This window comes from Cololabis saira, chromosome 13 (assembly GCF_033807715.1).
Source record: "Cololabis saira isolate AMF1-May2022 chromosome 13, fColSai1.1, whole genome shotgun sequence".
NCBI lineage: Eukaryota > Metazoa > Chordata > Actinopteri > Beloniformes > Belonidae > Cololabis > Cololabis saira.
The window spans coordinates 10,796,982-10,816,768 of record NC_084599.1 but is presented as its reverse complement, the minus strand read 5'-3'; the positions used below and the strand labels follow the sequence as shown (position 1 = coordinate 10,816,768).

General features: G+C 40.4%; 1 protein-coding gene across 2 annotated transcripts; it reads right to left on the bottom strand.

Annotated features, from left to right (window-relative positions):
• Window positions 1–4,189: 4,189 nt before the first annotated feature.
• On the bottom strand, window positions 4,190–19,372 carry slc35a3a (solute carrier family 35 member A3a). Of its 2 annotated transcripts, none has more exons than XM_061737669.1 (8): window positions 19,111–19,372; window positions 17,312–17,509; window positions 13,225–13,379; window positions 12,984–13,106; window positions 8,126–8,300; window positions 6,616–6,734; window positions 6,320–6,453; window positions 4,190–5,801 (listed from the first exon to the last, which is right to left on the bottom strand). In XM_061737669.1, the coding sequence occupies exons 2-8, from the start codon at window positions 17,499–17,501 to the stop codon at window positions 5,711–5,713; spliced, it is 987 nt and encodes a 328-aa protein (XP_061593653.1). In that variant the 5' UTR covers window positions 17,502–17,509; window positions 19,111–19,372; the 3' UTR covers window positions 4,190–5,710. The 2 variants fall into 2 exon arrangements, with proteins under 2 accessions (XP_061593653.1, XP_061593654.1); XM_061737670.1 differs by having other exon boundaries at window positions 17,312–17,505.
• Window positions 19,373–19,787: the final 415 nt, after the last annotated feature.

Genomic DNA, 19,787 nt, shown 5'->3' with positions numbered 1-19,787 from the left:
AACTGATTTGTTGTCTTCATACTATTTTCTATTAAATAGAAGGTTAAAATAATTTGAAAAATCACTGCATTCTCTTTGGAAACTGGGTTTAAGAGTAAGATTCACATGTAATATAATATCTGTGAGATATTAGCACCCAAAACAACAGATATGAATCACATTTCAAAAGTGATCTCAGTTTAAAGCTAAATTATACCGTCAACACACTCAAGAGCCAAAGCTAATATGAGTATAGCAGGTATCCACTCATGCCAGATTTATTATACTGTACAGTATATACTACAGCCAACACCTTATCAGGTATACCAGGTGTACATTGCAGGTGAGCATAGTTTTGCTCAAAGTTTGCATTACCTTTAAAAGAAAAGACAAAAAAAAAAGAAAATACAAACTTTTCTTCTCCGTGTCTGATGGTGAAGTTGAGGAAACCTTTCCTTTAGTAGGTCAGCTCGGATTCCTGGTTTTATTTTTTGGCTTTCTGTTGCCGTGTGGCCTTTTAGCTCATGTCAGCACTGAAGCGAGTGTTTTGCTGTGGATGATGATGCTCGTTACTCCCGTTGTGTCCTGCAGCCTGCATCTTTACAAGGTCTTCTGTTGTTCTGAGGTTCACCTCCACCTCCATCTCTGAGAGATGCGATGGCCGTCTGCTCCTATGGTGTTTATATTTGCACGTTATCCTTTAAGCATCTCAAAGTTGTACCCGAGGGTGAACCAGACAGATTGTTTCCTGATGTCTGAGTTGCTCTTCCAATTAACTCAAAAGAAGTCAGTCTAATACCATTTTGAAGGTGAACTTGGGGTATTTATACGTTTGACTTTGAAAAAAGTTATTTCTATTTCTTTATTCTGATAGGAATATAATAGGAATCTTAGCTGACCTACAACTAACTCAGGGAAAGTTCCCTCAACTTCACTCTCAGATAAAAATAAAGTTTTTGTCTTTAATAGAAAGGTAGGCAGACTTTTTTTTTGTTAAAAGCACAACTATATCTTAGTTTAGCATCTTAGCATGCTGATGTTACCTCTAAAAACAGCTACATTGATTGTTTCTAAACAACTAAAATGGGATAATTGGAATAGCAAAAATGAGTTCATCACTAAAGTGATCAAAAAGTTTTTTATTGACAAAAACAATGAATCATCAGGGTGACTTTAAGATCGGTACTAAATTTAATGACAATCCGTACAAACAAATTGTATTAATAAAAACCAAAAAAGTGGAGTCAGACAATGAAACCTTCAAGGACAAGTGCCGTGTTTGCACACACGCACCGTCTCGTGCCATCGTGACCTCGTGACCTTAAAGCGTTAAAGGGAGACGGACTGAAAACTCGTGCTTCACTCGTGCGCTCGGTTGTCTGAGAAAAGGTGGTTTGGTGTTTGTCCCAGGTAGGTCTAACTCCAGGTGAGACCCAGATGAAGATGTGACCGCAGTTATCGCTCCCATGCTTCTCATTGCTTGTTATTCCTTGTGCCAATCACACACACACACACACACACACACACACACACACACACACACACACACACACACACACACACACACACACACACACTATGAGCGCCACGATCCACCAGGGAGGGATTGCTGCGCCCATCACACACACTCCTGTAGCTGTGCGGGCAGACGCCCCAGCAACCATCTCCCGGGTGCAGTTAGTGGGGTACCTGAGACATCACCGACAATCAGGGGGGTCACCGAGAGATTCAAGCGGGCTATCTTTATCGGACTGTGGTTTTATTCCCAGCAGAGTGGCTTTTGAAACCAGGTGGGCCTCCGTGTTTCTCTGATTAAAACAAATGGCATTTATACTCGAGCACGCACGGCCCCGGGCCCCGCGTGTCTTTTACAGTAGCAGCGGTGCATGCGGACTCCAGTCGGGGCGCGCACTGCGCGTCACACCTGCTCCAGGGCAGAGGGTTAGGGGGGGTTGCGGTGTCATAGTGTTAAAGGATGTGAAACTTGGCCCCGTTGCAGTCCTTTCTCTACGACTGTCTTGTTTTTGCATGCAATGTTTTTAAACTCAATAAAAGAAATTAAAACGCATCAAAGTGTGAGTCCGTTTATGTTATTTGGTCCAAAAGAGGGGCCAAAATCCTGCAGTCCTGCATGTCTTAGATCAGTGATTCCCAACCTGTGGGCCCCTGGTGGGCCGCCAAATCATTCCCAAAAAAGTATGATATTTTTTTTATTATTTATTTATTATTTTGTTTTGTTTTCCTTCAAGTATTAGACATGTGACAAGCAAATGAGCGATAGGAACTTTTGTTATCGGTCAGACCACTTTGCGGCGGGACTGCATTGCACTTGACTTATTTACGTTTGATCAGAGGTGGAAAAAGTACTGAAAAATTGTAATTGAGTAAAAGTATCTTTACTTTGCTTAAATTCTACTCAAAGTAAAAGTAAAAGTACTCATCTAAAAATGTACTTGAGTAAAAGTACAAAAGTACTTCATTTAAAATGTAATTTGAGTAAAAGTTACTTTCAGTTATTTAATGCAAAAAAAGGATGAGTCCCGAATCAAATCCAGCACAAGTTGTTTTAATCAATGATGCTCTGGGACCTCCCATCATGCCCCGGGGCAATGACGCGAGTATTAATATAATATGTATTAATATATAATATATGAATTAATGTATATTACTACATTATAGTATTACATATATTATTAATGTATTAATATAATATAATGTTATAATATATATTAATATAATACATCCGTGGAGTGCACGGACACAGCCGTGACGTCACGCCCAGGAAGAGACTTTTCTTTGACTTTTCTGGCCGTTAAAAAACATTTTTGACGGATATAAAGTCCATGACTTAAAAATATAGAATACAAAGATTAGTAATTAACGGTGATTACAGCTGGAGGTTCCTGTGAACAGTTTTAGAGGCTTCTCTTTTACTATTGCGGTCTATGGGAAAAAAGCTTTCTGGGCCCCATGGGATTTTTTGTTGCAGTACCGCGGCTGGCCACTGGAAAAAATCGGCGTGCCTTCACCATAAATTTTGTACTCAGTAACGTGAGGGGGTTCAAATGTAGCGAAGTAAAATACTTGGGTCAAAATGTACTCGAGTAAAAGTAAAAATTACATATTTCAAAAACTACTTAGAAAATTACAAATTACTCGTAAAAAGTACTCAATTACAGTAACGTGAGTAAATGTAATTCGTTACTTTCCACCCCTGCGTTTGATGCTGATACCTGAAACTGGAGTATAAAGATGGATAGCTGGCTAGCAACAGGGAGAGTTAAAAAGTTTGGAGGTGGGCCGCAAACATTTTTGAGACATAAAGGTGGTCCCTGAGTTGGGAAAGGTTGGGAACCACTGTCTTAGATGTTTCCCTGCTTCCACACACCTGATTCTCATTAATGCCCGTCATTAGCTTGTTATCAAGGTCCAGACAGCTCTGTTGGTGACACAGCGCTTTGTATCACGGTGTGCTGCAGCAGGGAAACATCTGAAACATGCAGGACTGCTCTGGCAAGCCGTTTTAATATTTAACAGCTAGACTGGATATGTGTTGCAGATATCCACATTCTTCATTGTCAAAAAGAGCATTTCAGATATCTACAATTACATTCTTCCTATCCACAATTGTCATTTCAGATATCCACAATGTCATTCTGCCTAGGACAAATGACGTCACATTTGCCATTTATGTGTATGGGGTTTCTAATACAATTCAGTTGCAGATATCCACAATGTGAATGACCAACTTTGGATACCCCTGCTCTAAATCAACATGAATATCACAGTCGTCCAAGCAGACTTGCACCTCTCAGTTAAGAATCTTACATTAGATTGTGCATTCACTATACAAGCAAACAGATTTGTAATAAAAATGTTTTGGAAATAAAACATTGAACTTTTTAAAAGGCTGTTGTTGGTCTGGCAGTTAAAAACTTGTTGATCCAAGGAGTCAGTTCCAGTTCAGTCATCTTTGTTGTTTTGAAGCAGCTCCCGTATGAATCATCACATAAAGCCCAAACCAACACCAGCCCTGTCAGGATTGGCTTGGTGCGTTATGTACCGGAGTAAATGGTTATTCATAAAAGAAGAGGAGTGGGTACACCTGGGCAGTCCAGACAATTTTCTCTCAAATTCATTTACTGATTCCAAACCTACTCGGCTTGAAAGCATAATAAGACAGTTGGACACAAATTATAATACACAAGAAGACACTTAGTTAGCTTTATTATACTTCTTTTTCTTTCTCTACAGTATATTTCAGTCTGTGAGTTGCACCGTAGAAAAGATGAAAGAGGAGCCACAAAGTAACACTTTTGCATATGTAATTGTTTCATTCTTTCATGAAAGATTTACACATTGATAATTAAAATAAAGTTAATAAACCCGCTTTATCCCAAATGTAGTTCAAAAAAATTAAACAGATCAGATCATAAGGATGATTCAGTCCTTCACAGATGTCAGTACTTGATTGTTTTTCCTACAATGTCATGAGAAAAAGCAGGAATGCGTAACACCATCAGTGTCTCTGAGAAGTAATGTAAACTTAAGGCTAATCACTACCTGAATAAGTTAATTAAGATTTACAGATTAGAATTTAAGTGGTGCTACCATACACATACCATAGTTTGAAAATGCAGAAAATTATCTTACACAAATAAAAGTAACTTTTCTGCTCAAAAATCAGCATAATCTCCCCCAGTATTACATCACCAGACAGCCCTGTCAGACTCACTCACTTGTTAAGTGTTTCATTCCCAACACCCACAATAACAGATAAATATTTGCCTTGGTCAGACTGACAGATCAGAGTCACAGTGTAACAATCCTGTCACCGAGACAGTCAGTGTAGCTGTCAGGGAAGATGATTTTTTTGTTCCCTGGCAACAAAAACTATTTCCGTAGCTGAGAAAATTTCAACAAGAGAACCAATATTTCTTGAAACAATACAAGTCATGGTGACTGCAACCATCACAGAATAAAGCTTTTGTTTCCCCTCTCTTTTTGCTTTTTTGTTTTGTAGCCCTGAGTTGTGCCTCCCAGGCAAAACATCTGAAACTGTGTTCGACTGACTCTGTAGCAGGCTCTAGTCCCAGCACTAATGTGGAATGTCCTGAACTGATGCCATTTACCCATCGGAGCTCGCTGACATGCGGACTGCAGATCTGGAGTAGATACATTTCCCAGGAAGGCTCGTCTCAGGCCCTAAACTGTGATTCAGAGCTCATAAATGGGATGAGAAGAGCAGGCAGAGTAATAAATCACTAGCTTTGAAGAAGATGTCAAATCTTCAACCCGTTTCCCTTTTTCCTCTCATTTATTGTAAAGATGTTGTTGACATGTTAATTACAGCGTCTGGCAGTCAAAGTGGGCCGTTATGAGAACAATCACTGGGTCCGGTGTAGAATCACACTAGCTGTCACAGCCAGGGTTCTCTCTTCAGCGGTAATAATAGAGAACAAGAAAAACACACACTAATGTCTTCTTTTCTCATCCTGCATTACTGAGGCACTTTTTTGGTGAGAGAGCCACCACAGCATTGTGCTTGCATGTTTCCTCCAGCCTGCTCGCCTCCTCTTCCTCCTCCGCTGCTCCTCCTCTTAGTGGTCGCAACATGGGGTGAAGACCTTTCCCCTTCTTTCTCCCTAGTCTCTCAGTCCTCCTTTTTTTGTCTGTTTCCTCCACGCCTCGAAGCCTCAACATGACTTCCTACTGCAGCTGGAGAGTCGGCCTACGCCCTGCTGGGGTTGGGAGGTGGCTTGCTTTCGTAGCCGTACAAGAAAGTGGCCATGATGACCAGAACGGCCCCGAGGAAGAACACGCTGTGGAGGGGAGCAGACAACACAATCAGCTCCGGGAGCCATTATTAATTACACAATGATGAAGGTGTAGCAAAAAAAACAGAAAGATAGCAGCTAGGGCTGTGCGATTAATCGATTTTAAATCTAAATCGGATTTATTAATCAAGACGATGTTAAAAAAAGGAAAATCGGAAAATCGATTTTCCTTTTTTGCAGCTGGCTGCATTACAGACAGAGCTCGTCTAGTCATCTTTGTTTGGTCAAGAAAATTGTAAATGTTGTCACTTTACTAAACTCAATGGGGATTTACAGTATCTTTCAATTGCACTTCATTCCCAATTGGGAAATTTGTTTGCTATTTTTCTTTAAAAATAAAGATAAAATATTTGAAACAATTTATTCCATTGTCTTTTGTAGTTTTACAAAAAAAATCTAAATCGAAAATCGGGTTTTCAGAGAAAAAAAAATAAAAAATAAAAAATTGGGATTTTATTTTTGTCCAAAAATCGCCCAGCACTCATAGCAGCTATTTCTTTTACCCTGTGGGATCAAAGTCCTGCAGCCAGAAGTACGATATAAGAGTCGACAGAATGATAGAAAGTGATGTTGCAAATCCTTTGAGGATGTTATCTGCGTATTTGATGACCGCTGCTATGACCAGACCACCCAGCGCCTGGAGAAACAAACACACAGACACAGATGGACAGAGGCATGACCTGCAGGGGCCAGCAGGGAGGACGCTCCACAAAGCTGAGTCTATTTGCACAGAGGCCTGATGATATATGTGACAGCTGTGGTAGGAAACTTGAATGTGTGGCGGTGGTTTGACGGCTACCTGCAGGGCTACGACCATCCAGGTGACTGAGTTGTATCCCTGAAACATCCCCGACTCCTTCACCCTCTCCCCGTCGTAGGCCAGCATCCCAAAGAGGCCAAACACCAGGCCAAACAATCCTAAACACATACAAATAATAACACATCAGTTCATTTACTAGAGACACAACTAAGATGAATAAACATGATGCAAGACGATCCAAGACACATTCAAGCTAGTAACATGAGTTTCAATTTGAGCTTTAAGGAGCATGAGGCAGGATTGAGGCAGGATTTATGAAAAAAAATTAGTATACGTTTTAAGTTTTCTAGTAATAATGTCAGATGAAGCGTTCCAAACCCAAAAGAATGATTCCTCTAGTGCAGTGCTTCTCAATCCTGGTCCTCGAGTACCACTGTCCTGCATGTTTTAGATGTTTCCCTGCACCAACACACCTGATTCTAATTAAAGGTCCTCATTAGCTTGTCACCAAGGTCTGCACAGTTCTGTTGATGACACACGTACTTTTATCACGGTGCGCTGAAGCAGGGTAGCATGTAAAACATGCAGGACAGTGGTACTCGAGGACCAGGATTGAGAAACACTGCTCTAGTGTATCTCTCCTTTGCCTTGAACAGGCTGTGTGCTGCAAAATGTGCTGCAATTCGGCCTCCGAATTTCCCGCGCTGTCCTGTGGATGTGACGTCACATGACGCTGCATGTACGTTCTCCCCGTTCTCCCGTGCCGGCTTCACTGTTGGCTGCAGTACCCCCGGCGGCCGTCGTGGTGAAGGGTGGCGCTAGAGAGTCTCATTTCTTAAAAAGGAGCCTCAAGCTCCTTTAACCCTTTACAGGGCAGTCGATAAAATATTTGAAATTCTAAAATTTAAACTTTTTTTTTTATTGGAGAATATTAAAAGGAGATTTTTTATTTTACTTTATACGTTTTTTGTAATAATCGTAGTTCTGCTGAAGCTACTAAATATGGTCACTTGCCTTCTGAAGGGTAACACATTATTTTTTTGAGGTTTACGTTTTGTTGTAACAGGATGTTTCACACTACATTCTGCAATATTCCTGTTAGCCATTATGTCGTGTAACAGAAATATCAGCCTATCAGAACTCTAGGTTGATCAATCTAAGTATTACAAGTCATTTCTTTAAGCTAATAAGAAATAAACTTCACTTCATTTCTTTCAGAGCTCTCCATTCAGATCTCTGTGGGAGTTCACAGGAGGCTGAACACATGCCTAACACCTTCCAGGGTAAAAAATAACCCAGACAGGAACACTCATCTTAACAGAAACTTATATGAGAGTATAAAAAACAACTCATCTCTCTGCACAAGCAAGAATGTGCACACACTTGAGCAATTGCTTCAGAAACATGGAGGTGGTGTCTTCATCCAGTGTGTCCATAATGATACACTATTTCATATCATTATTTTCTGCTGATGATCCACTAAAACATCCCTCTGCCTTACACACACACACACATGTGCACAGTTACTGACTTATGGATGGCTACTGACCGAGCTGGATGTTACGGATCCAGACGCTCTGCTTGCTCTCCTTCAGGATCTTCTCAAAGTAGACGCCGGCGAAGCCGCTGGAGCAGCACGCCACCAGAACTGCTGTGACCCCGACGAACTGGGAGCCGGCAGAGGGGGCCTCCTTCTGCGGTGTCCCGGCGGACTCGGAGGGCCACTGCAAACACAAACACAGAGACGCTCGGCTTTAATTAGATTCCACATGTACGATTCAGATTTGGATGCCAAAACGGCAACAAACAACTTCCAACTCAAATATGTCTGAGTGGTTTCAACTCTTCCACGGTCAAAGTACGGTTACTATTTCAGTCAAGCGACCATCACCAAACACCTGGGAGTTAAACAATCAAAGTGGAAATAAGTGAGAAGAAAGAAGCAGAAGTGAAAATATCACAATTTTATTGAAAAGTTTTGACTAAAAGAAAACAAGCTAATAAAGCCAGGGGTTGTGTCATAATGAAGGGAAGAACAGAAGAAAACATCAGGAAACAAAGTGGGAATTTATTTATTCAACCACTATGTAAAGTGAGATAAGAAAACTATTTTTTACACACAGATAACTACGTTAAACAGGAGTGCTTCATGCATCACACACATCTTCACATTCATCTCAGCTAAGACCCTGGAAGGTTTTGTGACTGTATCTTGCACAGCTGCAAGTGATGATACAATTTTTTCTGCAGACAGAAAAGACCTGCAAAAGCACAAAAACACACCTTTGTTGCGCTAAAGTGGCAAGTCAGCAGGAGTGCATATGGTCACGATGACGCGCGCGCATGTGAGCACACACCTGGGCTCACAAGGTGAAAACAGAACCGGTCACAGCTGGCAAAAAGACGTAAACGGGTCTATTAATAACTTGCAATCTGCAGACTTGTAAGTGTGGACTAAAAGAGTTTTATTCTTCTCTGAAAATGTCCATAAGTGAGCATTGCAAAGGAAACAATACTACTTGGAATTAAAGCACAACCTCCTCAAAACCTCTAGAAATCCTCATTTGGACCAAATTATGATGGATTCATCTTTTGCCAGTGCTGCATCTCTTCACTTGACATCATCAATATCTGCACAATAGACACTCATAGTCAGGAAAAAGCTGTTAGAATCACACAGCAGTGCTCTGGATTAACTCAGAAGAGAAAAGAAAAGAAAACATTCACAGTCGAGTCCTTGAAGTGACAACACTGGCTACTTGAAATAAACCACCGACTGCAGCTCTGCTGACTTCTACTGTTCTGCGTGCTGCAGTACGCAGGACAATGGGAGCCGACGCAGGATATATTTATTGTGGTTGAAGCACTTTTTGTTGTCCAGAACTCACAAAAAGAAGTTATTATTCAGTAATGGTCATTTCAGTGAGTTTTATCCTCCGTCTGCTCCATACCGAGATCCGCTGGGTGAAAAGGGATGGAGCAAACTTTAAAAGATCACTGAAAACAAGATGGTGCATGAATGTAACTGAAAAGAAAATCACGGTGTGCTTTTTAGCTTGTTTGCATGTTACAAACAAGTCTTTTTCACTAGAGCTGGGTATCGAAATGTCAAGAATCAATTCGATTCCGATTCTTAAGATTCAGAATCGATTATCACCATTTGATTCGATCCGATTCGATATTGATTTGGGTTAGTGTTGCCTGGATTATATGACTGTAAAATAACTATTGAAATAATAATTTCACAATAATTATTGTAGGCATTTCAATATCCATTTAAAGTGCAAAAAAGAAAGAAATTGCAACAGCTCAAGCAGTAAACAAATTATTTTAGCTTGTCTGATTTATTCTGTCACCACACACAGCTTGCCATGAAGCACCCGGCATTTTTCAGGTATTTCATGACAAACCGTGTCCGATAACAGAGAAACCAAACAAGTTATAGTAAATATAGATAATATGAACTTCATTGAACTAATATAACATTTAGAAATTTAAGCTGAAATGTCCAGCATTTTCTCTAAAGAAAAGTTTATTTAGTTCAGGAGCTTTCAAAACTAGATTAAAGTTCACCAGGCAAAAATGTAGTGATGAAAAAAAAAATAAAAAAAATCGATCTTTAGACATACAAATCGATTTTTAGGAATTAATATGAGAATCGATTTAGAATCAGAAAATAAATTTTTTCAACACAGGCCTATTTGTCACTGATGAACCAAAGCAACTCTGATCTCCGCTCCGCCAGCAGAGTTCAGGTGTAACAGCGACTTTGTTGGGTCCAGATGAAGGTGGAAGTAGAACAACGGGGTTCCTCCTCTCTCCCTCTGCTCATCAACACAGCCCTCGTAACTGCAGGTGTCACGATCTGTTCGACCTTCTGGATCAGAACTGAACCTTAATATGAACAAGTACATGCTGCTGACAGGACTTCCTTACTTTACTGATGAGATCACAAAGAAACAAAACAATGTCGCGCTCAGAGAAATGGGACTGTTAGAGTCTGTCAGCATGGCTGAACACAAAAGTATTAACTTCTCCAAAAATCACTGTGAACCTTTAATACATGCTGTCACTGTAAATAGGTAAAAGGGAGCAAGCTGGGAATTTCATTATGAAACCTACTCGGCAAACTTTGAAGTAAATGGCTTTAAGGCTGCAAAGTAAGTCACATGCTGTGATATGAATACATGAGGGCACAACAAATGTGATAAATGTAAGCAAAGATTTGCATCTGCACAGTCGGAGACCAGGCGCAAAAGTTGTGTCGGCACCAAAAACAATAAAGCAATTATTTCTAGACTGTAAAGTTGTCTTCCGAGTAAACCTTTAACTTAATTCACTTTCTACTAAGCAGTTTATGTCCCAGAAAAAGGTCAATAAAGTCTAGTAAAACCACGAAATGCCTCGCTTGCAAAACCTTTGTCCTGTAGAAACCAGAAAGTTTACAACCTCCAAAAAAGCTTCTGCACCTCCAATTTATATTCAACATTAGTATGTGTTAAAAAATAGATACCATCTCTCAGTTTTAGCATTCAGTTTGCTGTTTTTGTACAATTTTAAATTAAATTTGGAGTTTAAATGATTAGAAAACAACTGCACTCTGCATTTTTCCTCACATTATTCTCACTGAGTGCTTATGAAGAGCTTCTTTGTCTTGGCTCAAAGAAAAGTCACCTGATTCCAGACTCTAAAGTCCCAAACTCTTTCTTTTCTTTTTCTTTCGTGGAAAAAAATGGCAATTCAGTCTAATCCTCTGGGGTACAATAATAAGGGTATGCTTGTACATCGTTATCTAGATATCATGACTAAGTACGAGCAGCCGAACTGGAAAAGGAACATCCTACTGTAGATAAGAGGAGGTTTGCCCCAAACCTGCCCCATGAATGCCGTTTATCTACAGTTTTCTTTGTTCCCAGCTGGCTTTACCTGACTGTATTGACTCAAGGTTAGTGCAGCTGCCTGAACGCAGCCACTTATTCACTAGACGTGGCCCGACTGCTCAGTTTCTGCCTCGCCATTACAGCACTGGCCACGTGGCTCATACAACACGTGCCAGAACGCAAGTTTGGCCCAGTTCATGAACTTTGGGACACGTCTGGGCCACACAGCTCCTGCTGAGCCAAAAGCACCAAACGTGTCTGTTATTTAAGTGAGGTGGTGTAATTACAGAGCAACGCAGAAGTATAGACACCAGCGATGGATGCGTAGCCTACGTGTGTCGCTGCCAGAGACGTTCTATAAACTCTACCCCCCACTACGGTTGTGTTTCCTGTATCTGTGTCACGTGGGTTTCCCCACTGCCCCGCCCCTGTAGGAGACTAACAGCAGCTCCTGAGTCTATTGAGTCCTATGGGAAAAGTGAACGTGAGCACAGATTATTACCAATTCCTTCGCCCCATAGTAACCTAAGTAAATATGGGACCCATTTTCCAAAAGCCACAAACCTTCTGAACATTCTGACACCAAAATGGCAATTTTCAGACCGACAGATTAGGAGAAAATGAACTTTGTTTGAGACCTGTCTCTGTCTGAGCAACACACTCTCGCGAGATTTGGCTCTCATAGCTAATAATATAATATAATATAATAATAATACATAGCTCTGCTCAGAGTCGTCGGTCACTGCAGAACTTCAATTCAATTCAATTTTATTTATATAGCGTCTAATACAACAGATGTTGTCTCTAGACGCTTTCCAAACACGCGGGGGCGTGGAGCGCAGAGCTCCGCAGAAGCTGGTAACCCGTTGCTGCGTCGTGGCTGCAGCAGCTCCACACAACAGAAGTGGGGAAAATATCGCTAATGGTTTAACTTTTCACCGGTTTCCTGCTCGGAGGCAGAACCACGGAGGCCAAGTATCTGAGATAACAAAGAACTGCCAAAGTTTTTTTCCCATCGGATAAAATGAAGTTTAAAACTAAAATAAAACTTGTTTCTTTGCTTAATAATACTGTTATTGTTATTATTGACAAGTCTTTTTGCAGCCAGTTAGGACAGTCCAATAGAAAATAAAAACAATGGAATTGATTTTGTCGCTGACGCTCGCTCATATCGCATGCAGTTATGACACGGTGTAACTCCGCCGGCCGGAGTTTCTGCCATTTTTTCGTAGCGGTGTATCGCGTCATTCAGGCAGCCAAACAGCACAGTGCTCATTATCATAGCCCCGCCCACTCAGAATCCTGCATAGATAATGAGGTTAGAGACTGGGATGCTGGAGACATGGCTCAGAGGCTGAATTTCTCATTTATTTAGCAAAAACAATCAAAAGCTTGTTCTTAAGACATTCAAGGCCTGTTTAAAATAGGTATTAGATGCCATAATAGGTCCCCTTTAAACAAACCCTAGCTAATTTCAAATCCTAATAGCAGCCGCTCCTGTTTAAGAGAAACAAAGACGGACTGTACCTGCACAAGAGCCACCCCAGCCATGAGGATCAGCAAAGAGAGCCACTGGTAGATGCCCAGCTTGCGTCCCAGCATGGACACCGAGAACAAAGCCGTGGTCAGGATCTTCAGCTGGTACGTCACCTGATGGAGATGAAGAGAGAGAGAGAAAGACATGCTCAGTATTCCAGTTCTTGTGATGTTGGGGCACACAGGTTGCAGCAGTCCCGTCCTCCATCAGCCACCCAACCCTCCAGCGTACCTGGTAGGTGGCTGCATCCAAGTTGGACAGGGCGACGTACAGCAGGTTGTTCTGCAGCGTGTAAATCCCCGAGGGGATCGCCAGCTTCAGCGTTTCAATGGGTTTGTGAATGATTTCCTGCCGCAGGATGCTGTTCAGAGCTCGCATGCTGTAACCTGAATGATGGAAACATTTAAACGGGTTTGGTCTACAGGTTTACAAGGAACAAGTATAAGCTGTCTGTCTATTTTGCAAATAAAAGTTTAATAACAAAATATAAACGGGTTTGCGTTAAAGCAGCACTATGTAACTTTTCCACCTTAATATAATATTTCCAGAGTCATTGTGATGGTACATCAACTTCCAACAGGTTTAATGAACCTCTGTCATGGTCTGAGGGGTCTGTATCGCCTTCACTGGCACTATGTAACTTTGAGGAGCATGGTAGGAACCCTGCCACACTAAAAAACTACACATTTTTACGGCTTTGACTGCTTTACGGCATACGTCACTTCCCCCTCCTTCCCGATTCGTAGTCGAGACAAAATGGGCGGGGCTTGGAGCGCAGCTCCGCAGAAGCTGGTAACCTGTTGCTGTGTTGTGGCTGCAGCAGCTCCACACAACAGACGTGGGGAAAAGATCAATAATGGTTTAACTTTTCACCGCTTTCCTGCTCGGAGGCAGAACCACGGAGGCCAAGTATCTGATATAACAAAGTAAAAGAGTGAAAGAGTCGTCGGCTCGCTTTGGATCGCGGCTGTAACGACCAAACCTTCCACACAGTACCACAAACACTCACACAGACCGGGTCGGATCATTCACACGGGTTTTATTCCCCACTACTCCAGCTAAACGCAGTTGCTGGCCAGCTCTCTGCGGTGCAATTAACCCCAATCTTCAGATAAAACTAGTTTGTTGAGGAAAAAATATTAACTCTATTTGTAGCTGCAGAAGAAAAAAATAATCTCACAAGGAAAACTAAAATATTGCTCACGCCTCGGAGCCTCTTCAACATAATATAGCAGTCAAAAAAAGAAAAGAGAAGTAAGAGTAATACAAAACATGTACTGTATGTTGTACTATTATACAAATTTATTGAAACACATGGCGAGTCAAACATTTACCAAAGCAGCTGCCAAACACTCCTAAACAAGGTCGCCTAAGACGTGGGTTCTGCAGAACTGCGACCGTAAATCCTCATCGGAGCTCCATTCTTTAGTAGGGATTTCATATGAACCCAAACCGTTAATAATCATTATTTTCTCCATATACTGCTCCCTGGCTTCCTTGTTTAAGGTATCCCGGTAAATTCCAGTTCCTTTCCAGCAGTTTAACATCTTTTTTTTTGCGTTCCGTCTGTTCACTTGGTGAAACAGAAAAGTAGTTTTGAAGAGTTTTCCGGCAGTACGCGCTGGTGCTCATGGGAAATGTAGTGTTCTTTCTGGTAAAGCACTACCGCTTTTGTCCAAAGGAGCCGCCAAACTCAACAAAAGCTGAAAGTTACATTGTGCTGCTTTAAAGTCTGTTTCATGATAGTTACAGTCGGACCACAATCTGAAGGTACGACCATCATATGTTCATATTGCTATCAATCTTTTGCTTTCCGTGACAATATTAATCATTTAGTTTTCACTGTTGCTTAATCTAAAACCACTTTTCTTTACGTTAAGCCTATGAAGAAAAAAAAGCTCAAACATGTTGAATGATCCATTTAGTCATTAACGATCACAAGACTAACTTCAGCAGATCCTGCAGCCACGTCACTAAAGGCAGTCTGCTGTTTTCCTCCACCACAGATCCGGGCAATCAAAAAGGACACACCCTCTGTCAACTCTCAGCTCTCCCGTATCAGGATGTGTCCGCAAAAGGCCGTCTTGTTCTCAACAGAACTTAAAGTTAAATAAACCCTCAGAGGAAGAACAGCATGTCGTAGTTCACAGTTATTCAGGAAAAATTAAGCCAAAATGCAGAAGCAGTGTGGATAATAATAATAATAATAATATGAATCAAATGTGAATACTTCTATCGAGAAGCAGAGGTTTTGGGTTTCAGATGTGTGTTGACACAATGCAAAGGAGGAATGACATCAGCAATAACCTTAGAAAAGCAATTTTCCTAGCCCTAATCTGAAGTCCATCAATTTACAGTGGAAACAACTATTTACAGTCAGAAAAATTGAAGACAGTTGACCATAAGTGGACGTCCCCAAGATCTAGCGAACCAAACGCCGACTGCTAAATCCCAGATATTGCGGTTGATGTAAGTGTTGGTGTTTGTGTCACCAAAAGCAAGTTTTTTTTTCTTTAAAAAGAACACGGCTGCACAGCTCGGGTTTGCAAAGTTACGTTTGAACAAACTCTGTCATGACTTCTGCAACAATGTACTTTGGACGGAAAAGAGGGAAGTTTGGCCATAATACACAGAACCGTGTGTGCACGAAACCAAACAAATCATATAAGCACTTGGACTTGATACCAAGTGTCAAGCTCAGCGGCAGAGGGGCTAGGCAGTGGCAAAACTGAACCACTTCTGTAGGACTTTATGAAATAGCATGATTTAACTTTTAGGGTTTTTAAATGTGTCAATTTGCTGATTTTCCGTTAATAATCTGTGTGGTTTTAACAGTTGGCTGGACAAAGTTGAGAGACTATTTAATAATCAGCAACAGCCAAGGCATGTGAATATCAAGCTGATTAACAGCCAGCTATGTGTTGGTACTCATGTGACACAGCTCCTTGTTTTACTTTGTAAATTTAGTTTTCAAATATATATAAATAATTAATATCGATTTTTTTTTTTTAATGGAAGATCAACACATCTCCACATCATTTGATATTTTTTCAAATGTGATGTCTTATCATTGAGAGGGAAAAATGAAAATTAGCCCAATTTATCAGCCAATCAAACAATAAATCAATCAATAAACAGAGATCAAAGGGGGCAAAAAACACCTAAAGAACAGAGGGACTGTGGGGGGGTCAGTCAGTCAGTCAGTCTGTCTTACCAACAACAAACCGGACAGTGCAATAACTTTATGCAATATTACACGATACTTTTTCTATCCATATAATTCTTTTTATGGCACCGCACTTTCTATTTTTCTCTTTATTTCCAATGTTCTTATCTTCATATCGGTGTTTGGCTTTTGGGGTGTTTTGTAAATGACGTTTGCACAGAGCAACAGACGTTTGCACAGAGCAACAGACGTTTGCACAGAGCAACTGATGTTTGCACAAAGTAAATGACGTTTGCATAAAGTAAATGACGTTTGCATAAAGTAAATGACGTTTGCATAAAGTAAATGACGTTTGCATAGAGCAAATGACGTTTGCATAGAGTAAATGACGTTTGCATAGAGTAAATGACGTTTGCATAGAGTAAATGACATTTGCATAAAGTAAATGACGTTTGCATAGAGTAAATGACATTTGCATAGAGTAAATGACGTTTGCATAAAGTAAATGACGTTTGCATAAAGTAAATGACGTTTGCATAGACTAAATGACGTTTGCAGCGACGTAACTGACGTTTGCATAAAGTAAATGACGTTTGCATAAAGTAAATTACGTTTGCATAGAGTAAATGACGTTTGCATAGAATCTGAATCTAATTATGCTGCGTCAACATCCATATGAAGTATTTCAGCAATGCTTTCATTCTAGGCCGGATTATCCATATACTGAACCGGGCGAGCGCCCAGGGACACCAGCCAATGAGGGGGCACCAAATCAACTGACTAACTGGACCATATATATGTCATATTTTGTTATTTTCTCTATATATTTGCTGGAAGAGGAGAGAACAGGTACAGCAGTAACTAATGATATAATAAAAATACTTAAAAATAATAACGATAAAATAAAAAGAATTGCATTTGAGTGAGTGCCTTAACAACATGAGTGTTATTATTATCCTTTTTTTTTTTTTTTTTTCTTCCGACAAAATGAGGGCCTTTTTGCCCCCCTAAACGTGCCCCAAAAATCACCAAATTTTGCATGCAAGCCAGGCCTGGCGAAAAATTTGATATTTAATGGTTTGCATTAATGGGCGTGGTCTAATGGCTCAACAGCGCCCCCTTGAGTTAACACCAGAAACCCCCTCCACTCACTGTGCTCCTTGAAGACCAGGAAGACGCAGGCGAGGATCTTCATGACCTCCGCCACCACCACGGCGGAGGAGGCCAGGTATCTTGGTCCGTCGGCCGGCAGCGTGCGGGAGCAGCGCATGGTGAGAACCAGCGAGGTGGTCTGCAGCACCAGCACGCCCAGGGACACGTACTTCAGCCGGGGGGACGCCATGTCGCTGCCTGGACACAAGCAATCAACACGGTTCATACACATTTGAACAAACAAATTTCCATGACTTTCCCATGACTTGGCAGCAAGTTTCCATGGCTATACATAACTTCTAAAACATCAATGTATGACTGAAATAGAGGAATAAAACTATGTAAAAAGTCACCACAGTGGAGATCTAATGACAATTATAGTTTTATACAAAATAAACATTTGTTTAAACTAACACTGATATACCAGCACTATATACTATATGTATACTATATGTTGTATAGTAATCTAATATAACTGTAATAACTGTAATAATAACCGATCTGCATGATGCGCAAGATGCTAGGCACGTCACATGTGAGACTTTTCTATACGAAATATTTATTGATCAATTTTAAATCTACCTTATAGGCTGGTATTACTAAATGTTATCATTAAGTGAGAAAAATAAATTCCATGACTTATTCAAAACGTTTGGGGTGAACTCATGTTTCCAAAACTTTTCCAGGCCTTGAAAATGACATTTTCAAATTCCATGACTTTTCCAGGTTTTTTCAAAATGTATGAACCCTAAATCAATCAATCAATGAAATTTTATTTGTATAGCACCTTTCATCCAGGTACATGACATACAAAGTGCTTAACATTTTGCATAAGCATAATAAAAACAAAAATAAAAACTGGGAGACCAATGCACACTGACATACAATATAGTTAATTAAAGTGAAATAATGATAAAAGTTCAAGAATTAAGGCTAAAAAATAATCAGTCCACAACAATAAAATATAATAATAATAATAATAATAATAATAATAATAATAATAATAATAATAATAAAAACATTACAAGAAATAGATAAATAAATCAAACAAATACCTCTAAAAAATGTTAAAATTTGATGCTACATAAAAGCCAGACCAAAGAGATGAGTTTTTATTCTACGTTTAAACAGACTCAGGGACAGATTCTTCCTCAAAGCTGTGAACTTTCTAAACCAGTAAGCTCCTCACGCTGTGCAATATCCTTCATCCATTATGTGCAATATTCTTTACTCATTTATGTGCAATCCCTTCCACTCATTCATGTGCATTATTATTATTCTATTATTCTCTCATTTCATAGTGTATATATATATTTATGTTTCCTGTTTCTCATTATGTTGTTTAAACAGTCTTTTTTTACATAGTCTTTGCATGTGTGCACTTTTACGGAGCTGCTGCCTAATCTCATTGTACCAGTATAATGATAATAAAGTCTTTCTATTCTATTCTATAAATGCCCACTTTTCCAGCTCCTGTTCCAGTTTTGGAGCATAGTAAAAGCAGCATCACCAAATGTTTAAAGGCTGATTTATGGTTCCGCGTTACACCAACGCGGCGTAGGGTACGCGGCGACACGCACCGTACTTGCGCGTCGTCGCGTAGCCTACGGCGTAGGCTCTGCGTCGATTTAACGCAGAACCATAAATCCGGCTTTAGTTCTACTCTGTGGAACAGCTGAAGGGCCTTCCTGGTTCATAGAATAAAAACATCTCTGAAATATACTCCGGTGCAAGCCCATGCAGGACAGGTTACTGACACACAGAGGGGGTTAGAAACGAGAGGAGGAGGTTGTTCTCACCTTTTATTGTATTTAAACAGCTTTAAAGAGGCTCCAGGGACGATGGTGAGGGTTTATGTCGGAGTTTAAACCCTGGTTTGGCGCTTCTGTCAGCTCCTCACGCCCTCCGCGCGGCATCGTCTGCCATCACAGCCCGAGGCGCCGCGAAAAGGAAAACCAAATCATACATTTACCGCAGATTAACGAGAAAATCCCCAACACTTGAGGTAAGACCAGGGAAGACTTCCGTGTACAAATGTCTTCCTCGTCTTCTCCTGCTGGCTGCCTGCGGCAACTGGCGCCGCTTAGTGGCCAGATGAGGAACTGCAGCTCTGACATTCCTGACCTCTTTAGTGGGATTTCTTTTTTCTTTTTCATATTTTCTTTATTCAGTTCAATTCAATTCAATTTTATTTATATAGCGTCTATGACAACAGAAGTTGTCTCTAGGCGATTTGCAGAGACCCAGAACATGACCCCCAAGCAATTATTACATGAACATAACATCAAAGGTGTCAAGTAACGAAGTACAAATACTTGGTTACCTTACTTAAGTAGAAATTTTGGTTATCTATACTTCACTGGAGTAATTATTTTTCAGACGACTTTTTACTTTTACTCCTTACATTTTCATGCAATTATCTGTACTTTTTACTCCTTACATTTTAAAAACAGCCTCGTTACTCTATTTCATTTCG

Bases quoted from the DNA above. Each gene is read 5' to 3' on its own strand.
- slc35a3a (XM_061737669.1), bottom strand. From the start codon at position 17,501: ATGGCGTCCCCCCGGCTGAAGTACGTGTCCCTGGGCGTGCTGGTGCTG. The intron at 13,380-17,311 runs GTGAGTGGAGGG...TCCATCATTCAG, and splicing joins CCTGGTCTTCAAGGAGCACA to GTTACAGCATGCGAGCTCTG. The intron at 6,454-6,615 runs GTAGCCGTCAAA...TTGTTTCTCCAG, and splicing joins GGATGGTCGTAGCCCTGCAG to GCGCTGGGTGGTCTGGTCAT.